Here is a 25,524-nt window from a genome sequence, read left to right as displayed (position 1 = left end):
ACTGCAAAGTGTCGAGATGCATTTTGAAGAATGTTTACAGGTTACTGTAATAATCCATCATCAGCCCACTTTGTGATTGGTGCATTCATCCTAGAGCTGAAAACACATACACTTGGAATATACTGGTATGAGGTCATCTGTCAAGAAGACCCTGGTGTCCTTTCCTGTAGCAGAAAATAAACTAAGCAATTTTATATTTTTTGCAGCGTCACAAACAAGATAATTCGTCTTAAATAATGGATGCTACATAAGGCTGAGGCTTGTTTATATCTCAGTAATTTACAAGCATTATGGGTCTCCCCTGAAAAAACATGTTAAGACACATTTTCCTTTATAGTATTATGGGACGTTTGTTAAACACTTTAATTCAAATTACATTACAATACTTCTGTGGTGTATGTGAAGTGACTTTGTGTTACAATACAAACCACTAAATATCATGAAATATAAATAGCAGACTCACACACTTGGCAAGTATGTTGGCAATTATAAAGCATGGGAGGAATTGTAATGCTATAACCACTAAAAGAATGTATAAATCACAATCGAAGCGATAAAAAGAAACTAGGGCTGTACCAAGGATGTCACCAAAGAACAATGCCATTTGCTATTTAAACACATGAGTATCACTGTCATTTAAAATGCAATTCCCTACACTAAGAGCAGCCTGGTTAAATGAGTTATGGGATGCACTGGATTATCATTTCAATGGTGCGACAAATCATCCTCCATCAGCTGCCTGCCTCTCTGGAGCAGTGGATGAAGGTCACTGCCTTCACAAAGATAACCTCCACTTATACCTCTTGGAACAAAATAAGATCCTTTTAAGCCTTGGCAAAAGAGACATGCTTCTATACAAAGAATCCAACTGTGTTGCAACAGTATGTACCGTTGGGCAATCACTGTCACAGGGAGAAAAAAAAAACCATAGCAAAGAACAGTTCTTTATTTTTTTCATTGTACTCTGTGTGCTTCAAAAACACAGGTCACTCAACTGTCTGCCACTACAGTTTGCATTAACCTTGACAGAAACAACAGGTCTTTTAAAAAGAGGAGATCCTCATGTTGCAGATAGAGGAACATTCAGGGAGTGCTGTATTTTTCCCCACTAATGAGGATGGTCGAACAACCAAAAGGGTCAACCTCATGAGTTAAATAAACAATGAGCAATGTCTTGATATTGTGGCATTGCAGCCCGGAAACCCTCAATCCAAAGCTCCTACAGAATGCAATATAAATGTTTATACCACAAGCGTGGGTATATCTAGCGTGGGATATATCTTTCTTATCCCACTAGAGTGGGATAACAGGAGGGGATAACATGAGTGGGATAACATATGAAACGTTCTCTTTGTGCTGTTACTTGTTCTCGAGACCATTGCCTTGTACCACACCGCTTACAATTTATCCTCCTGTGGGCTCTGTTTTCATAATCGCCATCAATACAGTAAAAGTTTTGATGGTGAGTGAGATTGCAGCTGACTCTCAAGGCAATACGTTTTGTTTTTTCAACTATATTGAGTGTTGAAAAACAAAATTGCCATGTATGCGATTCTTCTATGGTCCTAACCCTAATGTTAAGGTAGGGGTGTGTGTTGGAATTAAGAACCGAATTAAATTATAAACTCAGTATTCAAATTCTCTCAGCTGGCCCATCGTTGAAAAGCCTGGCCTGTCTTTCTACACCTATGCCTTAAAACGTCTGAAATAGTTTCAGATTTATATTGCTGTTCTGATTTGGACTCCTAGTTCCTTGGGAACGAGTTTAGTCAAGAAATGCCAGTTACTGATCTGACTGACCTATCTTGTGAAGAGGCCATAAACAGGATTTGGAATGAATCTGTGCCGCAGCATAGTCTGTTGACAATGAAAGTAAAAATCTGCCAGGTAAAAAAATCCCTGAATTAATTGATTTAATAATAATAATAAAAAAGTACAAATGTTATTGCTATGTATTCTAAATATACACTTGTAGTATAAACAGAATCCTGTGTGATCGTTCGTGGTATATGGTTTTTATTCCCCTTAGGAGTATGTCCTTACATAAACCACTAGCTCCTCTCGGGGCTCGTGATTTACTGGGACATCCTCCTGTGGTGAATAAAAACCGTATACCACGAATGACCATTCAGAATCCTATATATATATACAGTACTGTGCAAAAGTTTTAGGCAGATGTGAAAAAATGCTGTAAAGTAAGAATGCTTTCAAAAATAGACATGTTAATAGATAATATTTATCAATTAACTAAATGCAAAGTGAGTGAACAGAAGAAAAATCTAAATCAAATCCATATTTGGTGTGACCACCCTTTGCCTTCAAAACAGCATCAATTCTTCTAGGTACACTTGCACAAAGTCGGGGATTTTGTAGGCATATAGTCAGGTGTATGATTAAACAATTATACCAAACAGGTGCTAATGATCATCAATTCAATATGTAGGTTGAAACACAATCATTAACTGAAACAGAAACAGCTGTGTAGGAGGAATAAAACTGGGTGAGGAACAGCCAAACTCAGCTAACAAGGTGAGGTCGCTGAAGACAGTTTACTGTCAAAAGTCATACACCATAGCAAGACTGAGCACAGCAACAAGACACAAGGTAGTTATACTGCATCAGCAAGGTCTCTCCCAGGCAGAAATTTCAAGGCAGACAGGGGTTTCCAGATGTGCTGTCCAAGCTCTTTTGAAGAAGCACAAAGAAACGGGCAACGTTGAGGACCATAGACGCAGTGGTCAGCCAAGGAAACTTACTGCAGCAGATGAAAGACACATCATGCATGCTTCCCTTCGCAATCGGAAGACGTCCAGCAGTGCCATCAGCTCAGAACTGGCAGAAAACAGTGGGACCCTGGTACACCCATCTACTGTCCGGAGAAGTCTGGTCAGAAGTGGCCTTCATGAAGACTTGCGGCCAAAAAGCCATACCTCCGACGTGGAAACAAGGCCAAGCGACTCAACTATGCACGAAAACACAGGAACTGGGGTGCAGAAAAATGGCAGCAGGTGCTCTGGACTGATGAGTCAAAATTGAAATATTTGGCTGTAGCAGAAGGCAGTTTGTTCGCCGAAGGGCTGGAGAGCGGTACACGAATTAGTGTCTGCAGGCAACAGTGAAGCATGGTGGAGGTTCCTTGCAAGTTTGGGGCTGCATTTCTGCAAATGGAGTTGGGGATTTGGTCAGAATTAATGGTCTCCTCAATGCTGAGAAGTACAGGCAGATACTTATCCATCATGCAATACCATCAGGGAGGCATCTGATTGGCCCCAAATTTATTCTGCAGCATGACAACGACCCCAAACATACAGCGAAAGTCATTAAGAACTATCTTCAGCGTAAAGAAGAACAAGGAGTCCTGGAAGTGATGGTATGGCCCCCACAGAGCCCTGATCTCAACATCATCGAGTCTGTCTGGGATTACATGAAGAGAGAGAAGCAACTGAGGCTGCCTAAATCCACAGAAGAACTGTGGTTAGTTCTCCAAGATGTTTGGGCCAACCTACCTGCCGAGTTCCTTCAAAAACTGTGTGCAAGTGTACCTAGAAGAATTGATGCTGTTTTGAAGGCAAAGGGTGGTCACACCAAATATTGATTTGATGTAGATTTTTCTTCTGTTCACTCACTTTGCATTTTGTTAATTGATAAATATAAACTATTAACATGTCTATTTTTGAAAGCATTCTTACTTTACAGCATTTTTTCACACCTGCCTAAAACTTTTGCACAGTACTGTATATGTATATATATATATATATATATATATATATACACACACACAAAAACAAAGCAGGATTAGGAGGCATTTTTATTGCGCAAGTCAGTCAAGTACGTCTGTATGTTGATGACTAATAGGGTATTTCAAGACTATCTACACCTTTTCCAAACTTTCTTATATGACCACTTTTATACAGGCAGTCTGCTTTTCCTTATGTGAATAGCTCTAAATATCCCCTCAATATTTCAAAAGTTTTATAAGTTAAGGGGGTTGTTAAAGATTCTACTGTGGTAAAAGCAGCAACAACTTTCAAACAGAAACCACGTAAAGTGCCACAGCATTGTATCAGAGGTTGGTTCCATCTCCCTTTCATCCAATCAGATACAGTAAAACCTGTAAAATCCAAAATTGTGCTGGATTAGTGTTATTGTGAAAAATGTAATACTATACCTACAAAAAAATAAAATGAGAAAACTATTTAAATGATTACAAATATAAAAAATGACTGTACATACACAGTGTAATAAACAAAATAATGCCTCAGCACACTTTATACACAGCAATGCCTCAATAAAATGATTACCTGTTATTAGCACAAGCCTGTTTAAACCAATCTCATAGAACAACTTGTTCATCCTGTACTTTAAGCAGGATTCAGACACTTTCTACTGGCATTCAGTTTTTCTCTGTGTTGCTTTTAAGTAGGCATCTTTTCTTTTCAGAATGTCAGAAACAGTTTGCCTTGCGATTTTGAATTTTTCACTTAGCTCTTTTTGTGTTGGGTTTTGATAAACGTTCAGCTTTTTTGATAAGCACAATTTTTCTTTCAAGAGATAGCTCATTATGGTCGATGTTCAGACATTATTTTACTATTTAACAACTGCGCAATTAATTACAGCACCAATGAGAGTATATAAGCAATGTCTTGATTTTGTTTTTTATACTAGTTTAACACATGATAATCACACCAGGTTCCAGAATAGACAGGTTTTACTGTATTTAACACAAGCAGGTATGTACAGTAGGTATTTACCCTGACCAGACCTCGGAGATTATCTTCCAACATACTGTATGCAGTAGGTCCCACAGAATCAGAAATACATAATAATCAAATAAAAGGAGGAACTAAATTAGGATAGTTACATGTTTCTTATTTTGACTTCCAATTTTCACTTCTATTGGTCACCAGTAAATGAAGCAGATAATTTAACACTGTCCCTAAAGGACAGCGTGGAAACAAGGACCAAATGTCCTTGCATAATTACTAGATTGGGTAGGCACATGTGGGTAGAAAAGAGGAGCACATTGTAGCAGCACACACAACAGAAACCTGTGGTTCTTTTCTGTGTTTAAAAGAGCTGAATATGGTGCCTGCAAGGTATTTATAAATCCTCTTATGAAACTTCAAAACACAAACGATAAAAAGAACCAGCCTGCATATAATATGCACTTAGTCAAAATTCTTAAAAGGATATTTCTGGTATATATATATATATATATATATATATATATATATATATATATATATATATATATATATATATATATATGTTATAGTTTATTCTTTTGTTGTTGGATTACTCCTAGCTACAGTAGTGTTCTCAAATAGAATGTACATAGGATACAGCCCAAATGCATCAATTGTTGCCTTGAATCTTCCAGGTCTCGTGCTACCCCAGTCGACTTGCTTGTTGAGGAAGCACTGAGCCAAGGTCTCGCGCCCAGTGGGGTAGGTCAAGAAACTTGAGAATGTTTAATCAACAGAAGGTTTGGCCGAATCTCGAGGAACTGGGCTTCAGGCTACCTCAGCTGTCTTAAAAGGGAAGGCAGTCGTGCAACAAAACAAGGGACTACACTGGACTGCAGGGTGCAGACTGTTTTACAGTCATGTCTCAACTGCAGAAAGCTTAAAAAAAATCCATTACTGTCAAATAAATGTGGAGCACTTAGTTTATCAAATAAAACTCAAAACTTGTGGTAGAATGATGAAGAGTTAAAGACCATATATGCATCTACCATAGAAAATGCATTTGGCATGGTTTCATTGTTACCACAGTAGAACATCAATAAATATGGTTAACAGTTCCAATAGTTACATGGCATTAGCTGCATACAGTGCATATGTTGTATTACAACCCTTCAGAAGGATTATTTATTTTCCAAATGGGGTACAAACAAGGAGAATGCCTAAAGCAGTTAGGAGTGTAGAGCTTCAAGATTTATGCTACTGTTTATTAACTTGGATGGGTAATTTTGTCTGTGAAATTGAAACAGGTGTTAAACTGCAGGGAGTCCTGTGTCCTGTGAAATACATATTGTCACAAATTACACTACCAGGTTTATTAAAAAGGAAGGAATTTCCTGCCACTAAAATAAATGCATATATTATATATATATATATATATATATATATATATATATATATATATATATATATATATATATATATATATATATAGCTCTGGAAAAAATTAAGAGACCACTGCAAAATTATCAGTTTCTCTGGTTTTACTATTTATAGGTATGTGTTTGGGTAAAATGAACATTTTTGTTTTATTCTATAAACTACTGACAACATTTCTCCCAAATTCCAAATAAAAATATTGTCATTTAGAGAATTTATTTGCAGAAAATGACAACTGGTCAAAATAACAAAAAAGATGCAGTGTTGTCAGACCTCGAATAATGCAAAGAAAATAAGTTCATATTCATTTTTAAACAACACAATACTAATGTTTTAACTTAGGAAGAGTTCAGAAATCAATATTTGGTGGAATAACCCTGATTTTCAAGCACAGCTTTCATGCGTCTTGGCATGCTCTCCACCAGTCTTTCACATTGATATTGGGTGACTTTATGCCACTCAACAAAAACAATCCTCAGCGTTGGGGAACATTGTCAGAGCAGAAGGAAGCAAGTTTTCTTCCAGGACAACCTTGTACTTTGCTTGATTCATGCGTCCTTCACAAAGACAAATCTGCCTGATTCCAGCCTTGCTGAAGTACCCCCAGATGAGTCCAATTTTCAGCTTTGCCCAACACCTGGTAGTCTAATGGTTAGACGGAGACCTGGAGAGGCCTACAAGCCACAGTGTCTCGCACCCACTGTGAAATGTGGTGGAGGATCGGTGATGATCTGGGGGTGCTTCAGCAAGGCTGGAATCGGGCAGCTTTGGCATGAATCAAGCCAAGTACAAGGTTGTCCTGGAAGAAAACTTGCTTCCTTCTGCTCTGACAATGTTCCCCAACTCTGAGGATTGGTTTTTCCAGCAGGACAATGCTCCACGCCACACAGTCAGGTCAATCAAGGTGTGGATGGAGGACTACCGGATCAAGACCCTGTCATGGCCAGCCCAGTCTCCAGACCTGAACCCCATTGAAAACCTCTGGAATGTGATCAAGAGGAAGATGGATGGTCACAAGCCATCAAACAAAGCCGAGCTGCTTGAATTTTTGCGCCAGGAGTGGCATAAAGTCACCCAACATCAATGTGAAAGACTGGTGGAGAGCATGCAGAGACGCATGAAAGCTGTGCTTGAAAATCAGAAGTTATTCCACCAAATATTGATTTCTGAACTCTTCCTAAGTTAAAACATTAGTATTGTGTTGTTTAAAAATGAATATGAACTTATTCTCTTTGCATTATTCAAGGTCTGACAACACTGCATCTTTTTTGTTATTTTGACCAGTTGTCATTTTCTGCAAATAAATTCTCTAAATGACAATATTTTTATTTGGAATTTGGGAGAAATGTTGTCAGTAGTTTATAGAATAAAACAAAAATGTTCATTTTACCCAAACACATACCTATAAATAGTAAAACCAGAGAAATTGATAATTTTGCAGTGGTCTCTTAATTTTTTCTGTATAATATATATATATATATATAACAAACAAACAAACAAACAAACAAACATTGCTATTAAGTCATCCAGCACCTGGAAATATTTGATAACATTTAGGTAACAAATCGTGCAGAATAATGGAAACATAAAAAGGACTACGAAACCTGGCAAGTTATATATTTATGCAAGCAAGATATTTCAGTTTTTTATTTCTTAAAAATATTTCCCAACATAAAACAAATTTCACCTTACAATAATTGATTTTGAGTTTCAGTGTTTTAAAATAAAATATCAAACAGAACGAAAGTTCAATGTACCATTTGTAATTCAGTAATATGAGAGAATTGGTCAGGGGTCTGAATACTTTTGCAAGGCACTACATACATATATATATATATATATATATATTATATATATATATATATATATATATATATATATACACACACACACACACACACACACACGGCACAGGTGTCGTTGTCAATCCTTCAACAGTCCAAAGCACCTTTGACCATTGTTCCATAGTCCAATTTCTGTGTTTTTGTGCATATTTTAGCCTTTTAGTCTTGTTCCCCTTTCTTAACAGAGGTATTCTTACTGCAACACATCCTTTAAGTCCTGATTTCAAGAGTGACCTTCGTACTGTTGATTTGATGGACAACGACACCTGTGCCTTTTGCCAGTTCTGTTGTCAAAGATGCGCTGTTATGGAGAACATAACAACAAACAAAACCTACAAGATGGCATTTAGACAGCCATTTTGAACTGGAGATCAAGTAGACCCAACAAATCCCCTAACTGTGTATATTACACCAAGAGATAAAAGCATATCATTGTTCAGAGTCTCTAATAGAGAATGCCTAAAGTGTTTAATCATGCCAATATAACACTATTTTAAAGATGCAATGTTTTAGGGATGTAATGCGTTCAGAAGGGATTGCTACTTCTTTTGTTACTTCTATACTGTTGGAGTGCATTATAAGATGTTGTGTCCCATGACGTCTTCCTGGCAAGCCATATTAATACATAAAGCACATCCAGAGTATATGCAAGTGCAAAACAACAGCTGAGTAACTGCAAGTGCTGACAAGGAATTGGTATTTGCCCTTTGAATGCTTCCAGACCTCATCACAAAATGGTCAGCATGTACAGTATTACAATGCAGCCTATTTCAAATAATGGACTAGTCTCTCAATTAATCGGACCTTAAACCTGGTAAATGCCCTCAGAGTCGGATATCATAGCTCAGCGTTAATAAAAGTAAGCTTAGCCAATGCTGCCCAGGAAAGGTAATAGTGTAGGTTGTTTTAACCCTTTACAAACCAGGTTTTTTGGTCTATCATCAGTATCTGCCTTTAAAAGAAAATCGTAACATAAAATACAAAAGATTGTTTTGAAGGTGCACACTTTCCAAACATTTTTTTATTTATTTTTTATTCTGATTTTAGCTTTACAATAACAAGTTCCCTTACTGCAGAATAGAAAAACCCTTTTAAAAAGGGTGTGTATAAACTGTCCCAGAAAACCATGGCAAATATTTATGGATTATAAATAAATAAATAAATAAATAAATAAATATAATAATAATAATAATAATAAATAAATATAATAATAATAATAATAATAATAATAATAATAATAATAGAAAATGCTTCCCATCAGGGTTGCTCTGCGATCCTGGGTGGCTGTATGAATGTGGAGAGGGCAGAGGAGATGACACAGGAAAAAGGGTAATCAGCAATGACATTGATAGGAACTGTTTTTAATAGATTATGATGTAATCTGCCCATCAGTGACATGTCACAGATCAATCTGAAATGCCTCTTGAATGCAGTACAAAACAAAACCCAAAAACAAATATTGACTGAGCTAGAAATAAACTGGATGAGAGCATTCTCACAACTGTTATGCATATGCAAATGAGAATCAGTACAGTACAGTATTTAAAAACAGGAAAGCTCAATACAAAACATAAAAACAACACTGTTAAAGCTGCTATTTGGCAGGTACCGGGCACAAGGCTATGCATGCTAATGCAGTTACTCAGCTTCACCAACATCTGTAATCGTCAAGGACAGAACTGATTTAATCACTCAACACCAACATGTACACTGCCAGCGTAACAGGCTTTCAAACAGCATTATTCATGTTCAACAGAATTATGTGGAAAAGGTACATTTAAAATTAACAAGCCTGAAATCTACATCTGGTGTATTTTATACGAGTATGAATACTAATAGTACCAGTGGGGGGGGGGTTGGGGGGCTTTTTAAAAATCGTTATTTTGAAAGGGTTTTGTAAGAGGATGAAAGTTTATAAAGTGACTGCTGTAAACCAGAATTTACAGTGTCAGGCACCATACCAAAATTGTCCTGTGAAAGCTGCATGAGGCAAATGGAGATCAAGGTAATGGGTTGGAAAATGTAATCAGAATCATATGTGGGTTAACACATGGCGACACTGCTCCAAACCAGCATTTCATTTTTCTAAAAGCTGGATTTTGATTAGGAAAAAAAGTTACGTTTTTGTAGAAAGACTAGAAAACAAACAAATTCAATGAATATTGAGTGCACAATACCCTCATGGAACTATAATACAGTACTAACTACACACGAGAAGCTGCATTAAAAAAGGATCCAGCAAGACATTTAAATGGCATTGGTTTTGGTGGGTGACCAGCGCTAGGGAGCTGGGAATGTTTTTGCATATACAGAGTAATCTTTAAATAATTTATATTATTACATTTATTTAAAAATGTGTATTGAAAGGAGAGAGAAAATGGTGTATAAATAAATTAACAAATATACCCACTTACTGTAAAATACAATTAAACACAAAAAGCCACTGTTAGAGGTAAAAATGGGTGTAAAGGGAATTTCCATGATCAAACTTGCTGTTAAAAAGGTGGCCTGCTATTATTAAAGAAAGAACCCCCCCCCCCCCCCCGCAGGAAAACCATAACAATTAATCATAAAAGAAAACCAAGAGCCCATATATCTTCAGTTGCTCCAAAATGCAAATCAGTTCTCATTGAAGAATCTACATTGTTGCTACAAGCAGCATACAGTACGAACATTCTTTGAAATTTACCAGTACTATATAGTGCATCATAGCATCCAAAGCATTTGATTCAAGTGGGCAGTTACATTAAAGCAAAACTGCATAACTAATCCGTTCTTTATATTTTGTACTTTCTTTGTTTATAGTTTTATTCATTTTATAAATGAATAAAACTATAACCAAAGAAAGTACAAAATAATGTAAATAATTTCGACTGATCCAACTCTTCCAGTAACTCAGGTACATACAGGATTAACAAGGATTTTAATAATACAAAGCAGAAAAATGAAAGCCTGTACTGTATATTCAAATCTGATGCTCCAGATTATTAACAAATCATAGGAGAGAAAGCAGATTTAAAACAAATGAGACGAATTGATATTGACACAGTATATCACATATACTGGGAAACAGATTTATGTACAAGCGTAATCCTCCTCTCTGCCCATAGAAACTACAGCAATAGAGATTCCTCAAATATCCAATGAACCAAAATAAAACAAAAAAAAATGACAAGTTTGGTGATAAAGTACTTAGCGAACATATTCTTGCTTTAGAGAATTTGCAACATTAGGGCAATTGGTAAAAAAAAAATATATATAATAATAATAATAATAATAATAATAATAATAATAATAATAATAATAATAATCATCATCTATTAGAAAATGAATCTGGGAATTCCTTTATCCTGATTGGTCAATAGGAGGTCTCTTATCTCTCCCCCGGAGCCACAAGCTTAGCTATTAATGCAAACGTAAGTGATAAGAATAATAAAATAATTCTCTTTACTGTAGTAGATTTTTGTTTTGTTACAACACTGACCTCACGATAGGCATTGTAGTAATGCAACATTGAATAGTATTAAATGTAGAACTTTTTTTTTTTTTTTTAATTAAACCTTGTAAAAAAAATACATTCCAGTTGTCACCATTTAATTATCCTTATTACCTGGGCAGCATTATTACTGACTCGAAAAACAAACGACATTTATTGATTTTTTACATACCTTACAGGGAAAATAATAAGTGTCTAAATCTTGGTAATGATAATATCAATTCTGTTGTTTTTAGGCTGCATTTATAAAGTCACCATATCTTTCTCCCATCAATATATATTTTTTCAGATCAAAGAGTTAGCTTCACGTACTGTTTAAAACATGATATAAAAGCTACATCATTTGAAAAAAAGACTCTAAAAGAAACATGCACCACCTGGCAGATCTGGGCATTTTTCACAAATGTACTTGATGCAAAAAATTGTTTCCATGGTTACTGACCAGAAACCTACGTGTACTGCAGTGGTACCGGGGAGATAACAACAAGCCAGTGATACTAATATAAAATAAAAACAAACAACTAATACTACAAATAAACTGTATTACAATTGAAGTAAATCCAATATAAACAGATTTAAATAGCCGTTGGTTTGCTGCTGTACAGCATGCACACCAGACAGACCAGGTTGAAAGGAACCCCATAGAATATACCACAAACCTTGACGTTTGCATGCACGGCATGGTACTGCCAGTACTTTCCTTTGGGGGGCTGAAATGGTTAAAAGGGGTGTTACAGCATCCAAGCTGCTTCTCAATTAAACCAAAAGCCTCTCTACTAGGTAAGATAAATACTTATGTTCTGAACACTGTACTGTACTAGTTTGAAACTTACCTTGGCAATTTCATCAATAAAGCACACATGGCTGACAGGGTCTCTCTTCTTCGTGAGTACTTTCTGCAGATGCTGCACCTGCATAAAAAAAAAAAAAAATAATAATATTATATATATATATATATATATATATATATATATATATATATATATATATATATATATATATATATATATAAAAAACCACATATTTTAGCATCTCATTTCATGTAATTGTGTTATAATTCCTGGTACATTAAAAATGCAATTCGTAAAGTCTTGTTTAAACTTACTTGTGCACAGGCAGCACAGATCTGGTCCATGAGCTTCTCTAGGTTTGTCCAGAGGGCTGCCCGGAATGCAGCAGTGTTTCCAGGGGTGGGCATTACTGCTCTCCCAGGACCACCTAAAGTCAGACATTTTAAATTAGATGTTTTATTGGTCGATACATTAAATGTTCAAAAACTGCACAAAAAGCAGAGGTAATTTATATAGTTATTGAGCAGAACAGTCCAACCAACAGCGCTGGAGCCTTTCTAAAAGTAGGGGGGCTACAAGGGTAGCTACAGGGTGGTACAATGGTTTTCAGGAATAAATGAAAAATGCACTTTTATTTCAAACAAACATCTCATGAAGTAAAACTATACGCAGTATAAATGCAACTGAACATTGTGTGCTATACCCGCTGCGCACATGTTTCTTTTGGCAAAAAGTGAGGTGGCATGGGCCTCCTGACCCTGATCCTGACCCTAACCCTACGAAAGTTCTTTTAGCCAAGTTAGACGGCCCTGTCATAGTGGATAATCCCCCCACACACAATATGCTGGGCGTTGGTAGGTGAAGTACAGCTGTTTGTCAGACAGGATTTGATTGTTGCACTTTTAGAGTCAAGACCCAGCTACTCGCTAAGCAACAGAGTACAGTGGACATACCTCTTGCGTTTGCCTGAGTGGGTTGTGTTAAGACTTTGATATCCAAAGCACTGTTCACGTTGTCTTCTAATGAAGCACGGTACCCATCAACCACACTGTTAATGGTTTCTTTCAAACTTCCCAGATTGTAGAAAACCTGTAGTGCTGTTCCCACTTGGGTAGGGTTCTAGAAAAAAAAAAAAAAAAAAAAAAAAAAAAAAAAAAAAAAAAAACACAAATAAAAAATCAGTTGTGCTGTAAAAAGTTATTGATTTGGCACACAATCATCGGTTGACCTTTGAGTGATTTACGGTAATATGAGAAATAGAACTGAACAACAGAGAGATATAAAAATGATTTCCAGGGCATCATTCGGCTAAGCTGGGCACTTCCAACTGAATGCCTGAATTTCAAAATCGGGCTCCCATCGATTTACAGGAAAGCACTGCAATGAGATCAAAAAGGTGAGTGAACAGAATGCCTGACTGAACCTGATACAAGGTCCGAAAACTTTGTAACACTGGGAACACGCTAGATGTGTTTAGGAGCAAGGCCAAATTGAAGTATTCTAGATTCATCTACGTTTAGGTATACTTGCATACAAATTCAAAATACAAAAGTAATGATATGAGATCGTCCATTTTTTTTTTTTTAAACATGATAAATGCAGGTTCAGAGCTTTCAAACAAACAAACAAACAAATGGCTCTGTATTTATAGCTGCTCACATACTCTGTCAGCTCTATCTACACATCGAAATCCAATTTATGTTCAGAAAAACATCAGAAGATAATCCCAGATGCAATGATTTTATTCAGTCTCATCTGTTTAGAAAAGGCACTTACAAGTTAACTGACTGTACCTAATGATATTTTAAAGAAGATTACGGATGTCTGACTTCAAGAACTGCACCTGATCAGACTTCTAAACTTTTAAAATCTCTCGCTGAAAGCCGCTCAGCATCTTCATTACCCATCTTTGTGTTTCAAAGATACAATGCAGGGATTTCCACAATCACTGCTCTTATTGAATTTGTCATGTCAAGTAATTGAATTTCTTCTATAAATGGTATTTTATTATAAGCTGCCAGTATCTTAAACAGAGCACAGCTAAATGGGGCCTTTGTGTACAATGTAACTTTTATCACAAACAAAATAGACCATACACCTCTTAAAATAACCTCAGTTTATGGGAAGTCTATCCATGAAACAAATCAAAAGGGCTCTACGCAACTCCGGCATTTCTCAGACGTTCTTTTGTACAATTTGAGGGAATGCAACGTCGTTGGTTTGCACTCAACCTCTGTCCTGTTACACCTGGTGGACTGAAGGACAACAAAAGTTGTGTTTGGGTACTTGGAAAAGACTGCCCTACCATGCCACCAACACTGCTTTCTGCATGAGCTAATAATCTGTAGACAAAATAATTAACTGTTTCTATACCAAGATAACTAACTACACAATTTCAGTGATTTATATTCAAACAAGTATATACGATTGAGTCAGAAGGTGATCCTCCTCTTCCTTTGCAAAACAAATACAGAAAGTGTGGTACTTTGTCATTAAAAAAATTGTAATTTAACAATGAAGATCCTGCTTCTAATATAAGCCTATGTGACCCCGACAGAAGCAGTCTACACGATTAATACTGTGTGGGAACTATATATATATATATATATATAAATAAATAAAATGGATCGGGCTACAGAAATATTGTCCATATTGCAGTGGATTTGTATTCTAGGAGCAATAATACAGGACTCATTTTTCATTTGTAAGTCAGTCCATAATAACCAAAAATGAAAACATTGAAAAAAATCCATGTTAAAACACAAGGTTTTGATTGTGTCACAGCATGAAAGAAGCATATATAAAGACATTTTATCCATACAACTCCTCTTTACATACAAGTGCAATTTAAAAAGAAACCATACAAGATTGCTTCATAGAGTCCTAAGGCATTTGATTTGTTTAATTATTTCACCGGAACCGTATTTGAACCCTGGCCTTTAGGAGGGGAAAGGGTTGTGCATTATACTTTGAACTGGGTTTAAATTATATATTTAAATTGGTACCAGGTAAAAATTTTATCATAGAAAATTGTGTGTTTTGCCTTATTTGTAAAGTCAATTTGAAAAACAAAAGTTTCGTTCTATAACAAAAAGTGTTGAATTTAAATCAAGGGAAGTCATGTTAAAACTTTACAATGCATTAGTAAGACCTCATCTAGAATATTGTGTCCAGTTCTGGTCACCTCACTACAAAAAGGATATTGCTGCTCTAGAAAGAGTGCAAAGAAGAGTGACCAGAATTATTCCGGGTTTAAAAGGCATGTCATATGCAGACAGGCTAAAATAATTGAATCTATTCAGCCTTGAACAAAGACGACTACGCAGTGATCTGATTCAAGCATTCAAAATTCTAAAAGGTAATGACAACGCCGACCCAAGGGACTTTTTTCGACCTGAAAAAAGAAACAAGGACACACACACACACACACACACACACACACTAGTTCATCATTCTTGCTGGATTAAACAAACAATATTCTTTGCATGATGTATAAAATTCACACAATTTCTAGTATGTCACCATGTTATGTTAGGATAAACCTTGTGGGTGTTCTGAAACAAGTCATCTCTTTGGATGCTACATAAATAAAGGTGTTAATATTTACCATGCTGTATGCCTAGAGAATATCTTCTAAATAAATAGGTCTTTAGTAGGGACTTAAAATAAGCCAACATTTCACTGCTTCAATATTTCCTGGAATTGAATCATGCAGGTGAAAAACTAAAAGATCAGTCAAACTATGGCATAGCTCTTCTATGCATATGCATATCAAAATATGGCATAGCATCCAATGGATCATTTTTGCGATTAGGACAAAAAAGTTACCAGTTTATAATGTGTTCACAACCTTGAGCTGTATAGCCCTACCAGCTACAATTTAAGTTGCAAATTGACACCGCAAGTCTGTGGAATTAGAGTCATGCCCAGAAAATCGCATTTACTTCACTATAATCCTTTGGATGAATGACTTTCAGCAAGCACTGTAGGGATTCAGATCCATTAGATGGCAGGGATGGAAAAATAAACTGCCAAATATAACATTAAGGTAAATAGACAGTTACAATTCTATGTCTTAAAAACACTAAACTTTAGTAAAACTCATATATTTAAGCTACTTAAATATATTTTTCGCTTTTATTTCATGCAAACACTGCCGTACTCTTTAATCAGAGGATGCACTCATGAAAACTTGATTGACTGGACGCCTTTATTGGGAATAATACTTGTGTACGCCAGGATGCAGGTGCTGAGAAACGGAATTTCACCCTTTCTACTATTGGCCATAAATATGTCAAGTTCTATTGAAGCCACTAGCCCTGAACACGGAAATCAATGAAATGTACTCTTCGCTATGACATTGCACTTGCCTTCATGTTAGTTATTCTGGTCATTAGCTCAGAAAATTGAAGTGACTAAGATGTGACGTTTTAGGCGACTATTTAATAAATACAAAAATAAAAAAATAAAACATCTCAGGGCTGTGTCCATTTGTCACTCTTTGGCATCCTATAACAATACCAGGCCTCCTTTTCCCTCTAGCACCCTTAATGGCAATAGTTTGAGGGGAGGAAGACATAAACAGTGTGGCTGATACACTACACAAATACTAGAAACATGTTTGTGAGACAACTGATCCTTCCAGTTGTTGCATATGATCATTTTGTACACCTTAAACTTCTTTAAATTTTAATTCTTCTCAGCTAAGATGTACTATACAACTCATAAGGTTCATAACATTAGATAAACCATTTGTAAAACCACTAAGCTCTTTTTGCAAAGGCACATTTTATTTACAATTGAAAAAAAAAAAAATGCCACATTTACATTGTAATTGCCTATATCTATAGGGTTAGTGTTGTAATGAATTACCTGTTGAAATACAAATTAGTATCATTTCAAGGGCAACTCTTATTTTGATAAACCACACAGCACATCCTTTAATTTGAATCTTACGGTTAGTATTTGTATGGTATTTTAATATTGTATGTATGTATTTTTCCAGATGCATCACACAAGGTTCCCGGTAAATAAATAAATAAATAAATAAACAGCAGCAAATAACATGGCTCTGGTCAAGTTTTTAAAATGTGTTTAGGATTTATGATCTCACAAAATTAAACAAAAATTAAACCGTTTCTGTGAAGGTGATTTATATGCATCTATTTTTATACAGCCCCCAGAAATTATGTTAAGTGTGTTGTTTATCAGGGCTTTAATACAATTAATCACTTGATGACTGATGTTATCTATGCAACGTTAGCCTTCAGACAGGGCTGAGCATTTGCTATTTATGAATGGTGGTTCAACGTTGGCATGCATATATTTTAGAATGTTGATAGACAGACCAAAAAAAAAAAACAAGGCTACTTTAATGGAGTGCTATATTAATATTTCACAGACATACCGGAGACACTTGATAGTGAACACATCAGGATGCAGGGTTTTACTTCTATTTGCATTTTTTCCCTTTGCTCTGATTCTGATGAATCTGCAGCTGAATTATTAGGCTTGACTGCTATTACAGCACTCGTGTTTAGATTAAACAGCTTTGGAATAAATACTGAAGTGGTGAAGCTGCTATGCTTTATTACACAGCAATAACTGCATATCTGTCAACTCTCCTGTATTTCATGGGAGACTCACGTAATTTGACCCCTTCTCCCGGACAGCTCCCATAATATAATTTCTCCCGTATTTCAAACGAATTATATTTCGCATCAAAATGTAAAAACTTCAGCCCAATATCATAGTGTCGGATTTTAGGACCCAGGGGGAAGCCAGGTGCGAGTGAAAGTACAAGTTAAAAGTTCAACCAATGAACATATCATTTTTGGGGTTGTCTACGCACTCATTGGTTCTTAGTTTTTGCGCGTTGTTTTTGAGCTTCTCACAGCAATAATGGCATCTCGAAGCACTAAAAAGGCGAAATACTCATGCAAGTACCTACCAACTTGGAGTGAAACCTTTTCCTTTCTTGTCCCAAGTTGGATCGGGATAGGACACGCATTCTGCAAGGTGTGCAGAATTGATTTCAGTGTAGAGCACGGTGGCTGGGGCGATGTAGTCCAACATGAGAAATCCCAGAAGCAAAAAAAGGCAATTGAGGAGCAGAGAACAAGTGGCACCATCACAACTTCTACTGCCAATGGGAGAATGGAGGTGGAAAAGGTAACATATGCTAGTCTCGAAACAAAACGTCCCTTTTGCTTTCTGCGTGTATTTTAATAAATGTGTGGCTATTGCCAGGAAATTTTCCGCCGGGAAGACCAAAACCACACAGACAGTGAAAGGTAAGCAAGCGTTTCTGTTTCTATTGACATTTAAAATATGGTTTGAATAAATTTACAGTAAATTGACAGTCTTGTTTTAAAAAAGTACCCGTTCACATAGTATTATCATACCGTGGGTTTGTATTTTCTGGAATTTGACAGAATGTTGACAGCTATGTAACTGTAAATTATTAGCACATGGCCAACACCTTCATTTCCATTAACAGCAACTGCTTTATGAAGTGACGACTTCATGCAAAAAAATCCTGATGTAGAGCACAGCAGCATTTCCTTGCTGACCTGAGCCACTTCTCCACCTGCCTCCACAGGACCTAATCTGGTTATACAGTACCTTGCCCTTGGGAAAGAGTTTAATAACTGACTCTAAATTACCAGGTTTTAGACTTCTTTCAAACCACAGGATCATCAAAATCGTGGTTTGCACATGAACAGAAGTAGTATGACACATCCCAAGGCTAACAATGTGCAACCCACCAGTACTAGGTTTACTATACCAATTCTGTTTATTCAATCTTATCTGCTTACAACTCCAGTGGCAGCAAAACAGTGCTGGGACAAACATTCAAATGAAGATTACTCCACATGAAGGAAAAATCCATGTCTATGTCCGCCAGAAATTACATAGTTGGTGGAAAGAAATACAGATCACCCATATGTTTAGCCTTGCACTGATTTACCACCTTTCAGGTATCTGAGCGACAGTTTCTAAAGAGACAAGTGAAAAAAACCAGCCCCATCTGATATTAGGGATGTAAGTCGGTTAAGATCAATTCTGATTTTTATCAACTATTTCAGTTATTTTTGACGTCTAGTAGGTTTTCGGTAAAACAGAAAAAAACAAACTGCATTTGTGCAGCCAGGGGAACGAGACATACCATTATTTAAAACATTACCTGTGACAAATAAGCTCAATACAGTGTTACTGCATCATTCAAACCAATGTAAACAATTAGACACAATGTAGAAAGAATAAAATGATATATAAAGAGTCATCATCTTCTTGGTACCCCCACTGCCACCACAGTAGGTTGTAAGTGGAAAATCACATCTGAGTAGAACTGCAGCTCATGGTTTTCGAAATCGCAATTATTTAAATTAACATGCTTCAAAGTGACAGGTGTTTGGCCGCATTTTAAAATAGATTCTGAGGAGGAAACACTTCTAATTTAAAATGTCACCTAGATTTATGTCAGCAAAAAAAAAACCAAACAAACAAAAAAAAAAACTAAAGCTAGAACTCAGGTCTGCCTAGTAAAAAAAAACACACACAACACCTTAAAAAACTACCATATGACATTTTGTTTTATAGTAAATTCAGTGGGGGTAAAGTCCTTCACAACCTATTAGTACTTCTGGGATATATATATATATTTTTTTTTAAAATAATGAACAAATATCTGAATACTTGTCTGAATTTTGAACAGATATCCGAACATGAAAATACCATGTTTGTCCCTGCACTACAACAAAAGCACGGGTGATCCAAACAAGAAAACATATTTTCTATAAGCTTGTGAGATTAGTATGAAAAACAAAAGGTCACAATGCCGCTCAGGCTGAAAGAATGTTCAGCCCAAACAACCTAAAAACTGCCCTTTGGCATTTCAATCCATGTGCAACATATTGTAATTGTGGTGTTACGCACACAATCAATACTGTCAATTAAAAGTCACAACGTTACAGACAGCTAATTTGGCAGATTTAATATAATTGGTTTTCAGGGTTTGAGAAAATTAGGGGTTTTGTATGTACATAAAACAATGAGCATTTTAATGTGGCTTCTTCAAATCACTTAAAGCGATGGCTTGCTAGCACATTAAAGATGTGCAAATCACAAAAAAAGGGAGATGCGTGCCACCTATCACTATCAAGTTTTAAATGCATTATTCAGCATGACATTCTGTGTTATATTAAAGACACGTTCCATGTGCGACCTTCAGAGGTTGTATATATATTCAAACTCCACAGGGCAGGGAGAAAAATAAAAATGTATTAGCCAGTCTGGAGCACAAATTGAGCCATTCATTTCCACATTGGCCAATAAAAAAAAAAAAAATTGAGAGTTTGCTAAAAAACAATTATGAAAATCTGAATCATCTTTTTTTTCTAAGTAACTGTCAAGCAATGCATGCAATTGTCTTACATACATACAGCAGTTTTCAACCTTACAAGCAGATTTTTTTGCTTTCCCACAAAAACATGTACAATCACTTATCCAAACGTTAAGTCAGTTTGTTTTTAAATGAACTGTCCTTTCATTTTCTAAATTGGTTTCACAGGTAGTACAGTGCTTGCCCTTTATAAAAGGTAACCCTTTATTATAGCCAGGTTATAAAGCAAGATAGCCACGGCTTCCATTTGCCCCATAATGCTATTACTGCTATTACACAAGCACTTTCTTTCTCATAAGATGGAACACAAATAACACAAGCTTCTACCTTTGGCTCCCAAATAGTGTTGTAAAGGTGAGCACTGAAGTATCCTGCTTTGCCAGCTGTGACTGTACAGGAGTTTTCTACACTTGTTTTCTAATACTTTTGATACATTTAAGTCATATTTTGGGTTTGAGTTTGGGTAAAAAAAAAAAAAAGTTAGGTTTTATTACTACTAAAGTGCATATAAAACAAAATAAAAAAATAAGGTCAAGTAAAAGCTGAGGCTTCAACAAATTAGACACAATACATCACACCAAATACCCGAAGAGCTGCCTAGTTTATCAAAATAAGAGTTGCCATCATTATTATTATTATTATTATTTATTTCTTAGCCGACGCCCTTATCCAGGGTGACTTACAATTGTTACAAGATATCACATTCATTTTACATATAAATTATCCATTTATACAGTTGGGTTTTTTACTGGAGCAATCTAGGTAAAGTACCTTGCTCAAGGGTACAGCAGCAGTGTCCCCCACCTGGGACTGAACCCACGACCCTCTGGTCAAGAGTCCAGAGCCCTAAGCACTACTCTGCACTGCTGCCATCATATACACTAATTGTATTATCGCTAAACAGAACATTAGAGTAATGATTAAAATCAGTCTTGGCGCAGGCACTGAGAGCTTGTGGCTAAGGGGAAATCTGTAACAACTAGAGTCTCTAATCTCTTTTCTGCCAGTTGTAGGTTTCACTGCTGGAAAATGCTGTTTGAGGTGCCCATCCACAACATTTAAAAACTGAGAAAATACTGGCATGTCTGTTTATCTTTTTTAGAAATGAGTTTGCAATAGGGGGTTGTGGGTTATCCGCTGACAGACAGGGGGAGACATGGAGGGGATGTTGACACGGTGACCAGATGCTTAGGACATTTTAAATTAACAATGGAAACGGTGTGGCGCTACCAGGAATGGTAGGTCATGGGTGAATGTACAACTAGTGTACACATAATCAAAACAAAATACTGCGCAAAAGCAGTTCAAAATAAAAGGTCGCTGTGAATACATTTTGATTTCATTGTGTTTAACACAGATCAACCATTATACATGAACTTATTGCAATAGACTATTTATTGCCTAAAAAGCTGTAATGTAGTTTTCTTTACCAGTACTAGCTCAGTTTCTGGCAGGGTCAGACAAGTCTGTGAAAGAGCTTTTTTCCCTGGGGCAGGTAATTAGATTGCTTAATAGCCTGCTTGCAGTGTATATGTTATGTGCAGTTGTGTCTGAGGCACTATTGTGCACAGAAAGCAAGGACTCTCCTCGCACAACTGTTTTACACACAAATTACGCTTTAATATTATGAAAGGTTTATTCCAATGCCTTGGTTATAACATTATGAACAGCACCACTTTCAACAGTGCTCTGTTAAAAGATATTTTAGGGCATCTTAAACATTTTGCACCAATTGTGAAGGAATTATATTGGTCAGGAAATATTGGAAGTAGTTTTAATTTATAAAATATCAGATTTTACAAAACTGGATACATTACTTTATGTAACATTCGATTGTAGTCTCAGTTTGACACTGGAACAAGATGAGAATTTTACAGACTGGTTTTTTGGTGTAGATGAAACAGGGCATGAGTTGGTAATATAAAATTTGCTTGGAAAAGTATGTCACCATAAATACCCACATTATGCGGAATACATGTGTGGGACACTGTAAATGTCCATGCAAAGTTTAATCAGAAATGGGCTCGCAGATATAGCCTTCATTTTCGCCAATCAATTTCAGACCTGAAATAGGTTTTGATATCCTTACAAACTTGTGCTACATCTCCTATATGACCATCGCCTACGATATGCAAGCCCACTTCGCATGATAACAATTGCAAGTATGGCTTGGTGAATGGATTTCATTTCACATCTGACAAATCACTGAAGCAAGGCTCCAGTATCTTCCTGAGAGTTCTGACTTGTATTTGCTTTTTGATTCACTCCATGAAATTAGGTTACACATTTACGAAGTCTCTTAACCTGAAAACTATTAACTTGCATTGCTTGCTATAGTAACCCATGAATGACAATTGCTTATTAAAAAGGTACAATGCTTGCATGAAATATAACAAATTTATGGAGAATTATAAGTTAATACTTAAACACTTATTCATTAAATACTGTATGCACCTACATTTCTAGGTTCCTCGTTTGTATTTTTGCTTCTGCTCATGTCTGTAATAAAGTAAATTATACAAGCACAGAAATAATTTAAAAGATTTCTCTTCCCGTCACACAGAATGTACTTTATAAAAGGATGTTTTCCTTCGGATTGTACTATAAACACTAAGAACTGTAAACATCCCTTTTCATACAAGTATTACAATTTAGCAAGAATATAGCACAGATTGTCTTGGGGTTCTTCCGTTTAATCCCTCAGCGAGCACACTCAGAGCACCTTGTCATGTGACCTGAGTGTATCTGAGCACTAAGAGCGGCAAAAAAAAAAAAAAAACGTTTACACAATGATCTGAAAAAAAACAGTTTACACAATGATCTGATTTTGCTGGCTGCTCTTGAGATCCAAGAGAGGTTCTGAAGCTGTGGTTCACCCATTTAGGTTTAGAGCTTTACTCCAACCGGGCTACTGCTCTAAGTCTGAGCATAGTTATGGCACTCAGATGATCATCCTAAATTTAACATTCCCCAAGCATGGCACTGCAACGCATTTTCTGAAGAGCATATTGTGAGCAATCAGATAACTCTGAGCATTAACATAAGCACACTTGGTAGCTTTTTTGTAAAACCCATCATGCAAAATCCTGCTTAATGGAAATTAAAAGGTCTGACTATTTTAGAATGGGGTTAACATAAATCTGAGGAATTATAGCATCTGAATAGCAGACGGATGGATAAATTGGTAGGATTCAACGATGAAATTAAGCAATGTACTTGTGCCCTCTTAGAATATAACAGGGGTTCTATACTAGGGTTGCAGCGATACAAGATTTTTCAAATTATGATACAAGCTGTACAGAAAATGACGATATCCCAATATTATCCCAATAAATCATCCTCTGGATCTAGAACTGTATTTTCTTTTAGATCATTTTAAAGAAAGGACCAGTTGCATTAATGTCAACAATAACATTATAGAATAGAATATCCCAAAAATATCTAATATATAGATACACACACACACACACACACATGTCACTGAATTGTATTCTTGTAAATTTACAAAAGTAGCACAGTGCAATAGTACATGTCTGGACTGTAAATGGACTGCAACCCTAAATACACTTTAATTTCAGTGAATGATGTTGAATTAAGAAAGAAAAATAACAGAATATTGCCTGCAATCCAGAGTAAACTGACAGCAGCTAAATATAGATATGGAATGCTTTACTGGAAATAAGGACCCCTATTCTCAGTATTATACTGAATTAAACTGTAGTAATGTTCATGTCATATAATCCATAAAAAATTGTTTTAAAGCATGGTTAGACAATAGCACTAGCCCTGCACCCATATTAGAGTACTGTTACATAAAAACATCTGAGCCTCTAATCTGAGGTCTGAACTTTAAAACATTCTTTTTTCTCTTTTTACAAAGATAAAAACACAGCTTCGTATGCACTTAAATTTTATTAAAGTTGACGTTATATGCATAATTTCTAACTTTATTGGACCTCTTGCTATTAGTTATCTAATACACCCCTCTGTGTGAAACAAATAGATCAAGAAAAAAACAAAACATACCAAAACCCCAAATAAATGTACAAAAGCAGCCCTAGCTGTCATCACGACCATTAAAACAATCAACATTACACACACAAAACAAACACCTCTCACATTACTAGAACACTTTTTAAAACGGAAAAGGGTTTGACTATAAAAAACTCTTTAGTTAGAAACAGGAGTGTCTGGTAAAGCTGAAGTATTAGTAATGCTAAGCATTACAACTGTATTTTTATTCTTATCATACATAAATCCAATTGTTCAGAAGTTGGATTTGCTTTACGAAACAATTTGTGGTTGTGCATGTGCAGAATGGTTACTAAGCTACTGTTTAACACAGGAAATACCGAGTTCCAAAGTCAACACCACATACTGTCTAACAATCTGTTCACAAGACAACCAGAAAAAGTTTACAGCCATTTATGCAACTGAAAAAAACCAACAATGGAGTACCATCTGCCATTTAGTTTTAACCAGAACATGTTTGATTAAGCAGATTTGATCTACTGCACTTCTCATGGGCCCAGCTTGCAACAGGCAACACATCATTTTAATACATCACTCTGACAAGCTACCTACCCTTTACCATCCAACCTCTGTTCTACTAAATCACTGAGATTCGTATGCAGGCTTTCTCTTTTGTCTTTTCCAAAACATAGATTCCGTCAGACCACTTGTAGTTAAACAGATCTTTCAGTTGCATTTTGCCAAATTATGTGTGAAAGTCTGTACATTGTAGCAACATAATAGATCTAATTTTACAGGTAAAGTGAATTCAAGGGTGATCATGATCTGAATACAAGCATCTAGATACAAAGCACTAATAGTCTCTACAATGGTGCCTATTGTCTTTTTCTCACCC

The 25,524-nt window shown here is 36.0% G+C and overlaps 1 protein-coding gene across 1 annotated transcript in view; it reads right to left on the bottom strand.

Moving 5' to 3' along the window:
* cog5 (component of oligomeric golgi complex 5) overlaps positions 1–25,524 on the bottom strand; it is a 100,604-nt gene that overhangs the window by 34,606 nt on the left and 40,474 nt on the right. Inside the window, exons 8-10 of the mRNA XM_034024226.3 lie at positions 13,207–13,372; positions 12,568–12,680; positions 12,296–12,373 (exon numbers count right to left, since the gene is read on the bottom strand). Of these exons, the coding sequence (XP_033880117.1) occupies positions 12,296–12,373; positions 12,568–12,680; positions 13,207–13,372 (357 nt within the window). The remainder of the gene's footprint in view (positions 1–12,295; positions 12,374–12,567; positions 12,681–13,206; positions 13,373–25,524) is intronic.

Source organism: Acipenser ruthenus, chromosome 7, assembly GCF_902713425.1.
Source record: "Acipenser ruthenus chromosome 7, fAciRut3.2 maternal haplotype, whole genome shotgun sequence".
Classification (NCBI taxonomy): domain Eukaryota; kingdom Metazoa; phylum Chordata; class Actinopteri; order Acipenseriformes; family Acipenseridae; genus Acipenser; species Acipenser ruthenus.
Note: the sequence above shows the minus strand (reverse complement) of the source record. Positions and strands in the feature narration are given on the sequence as shown.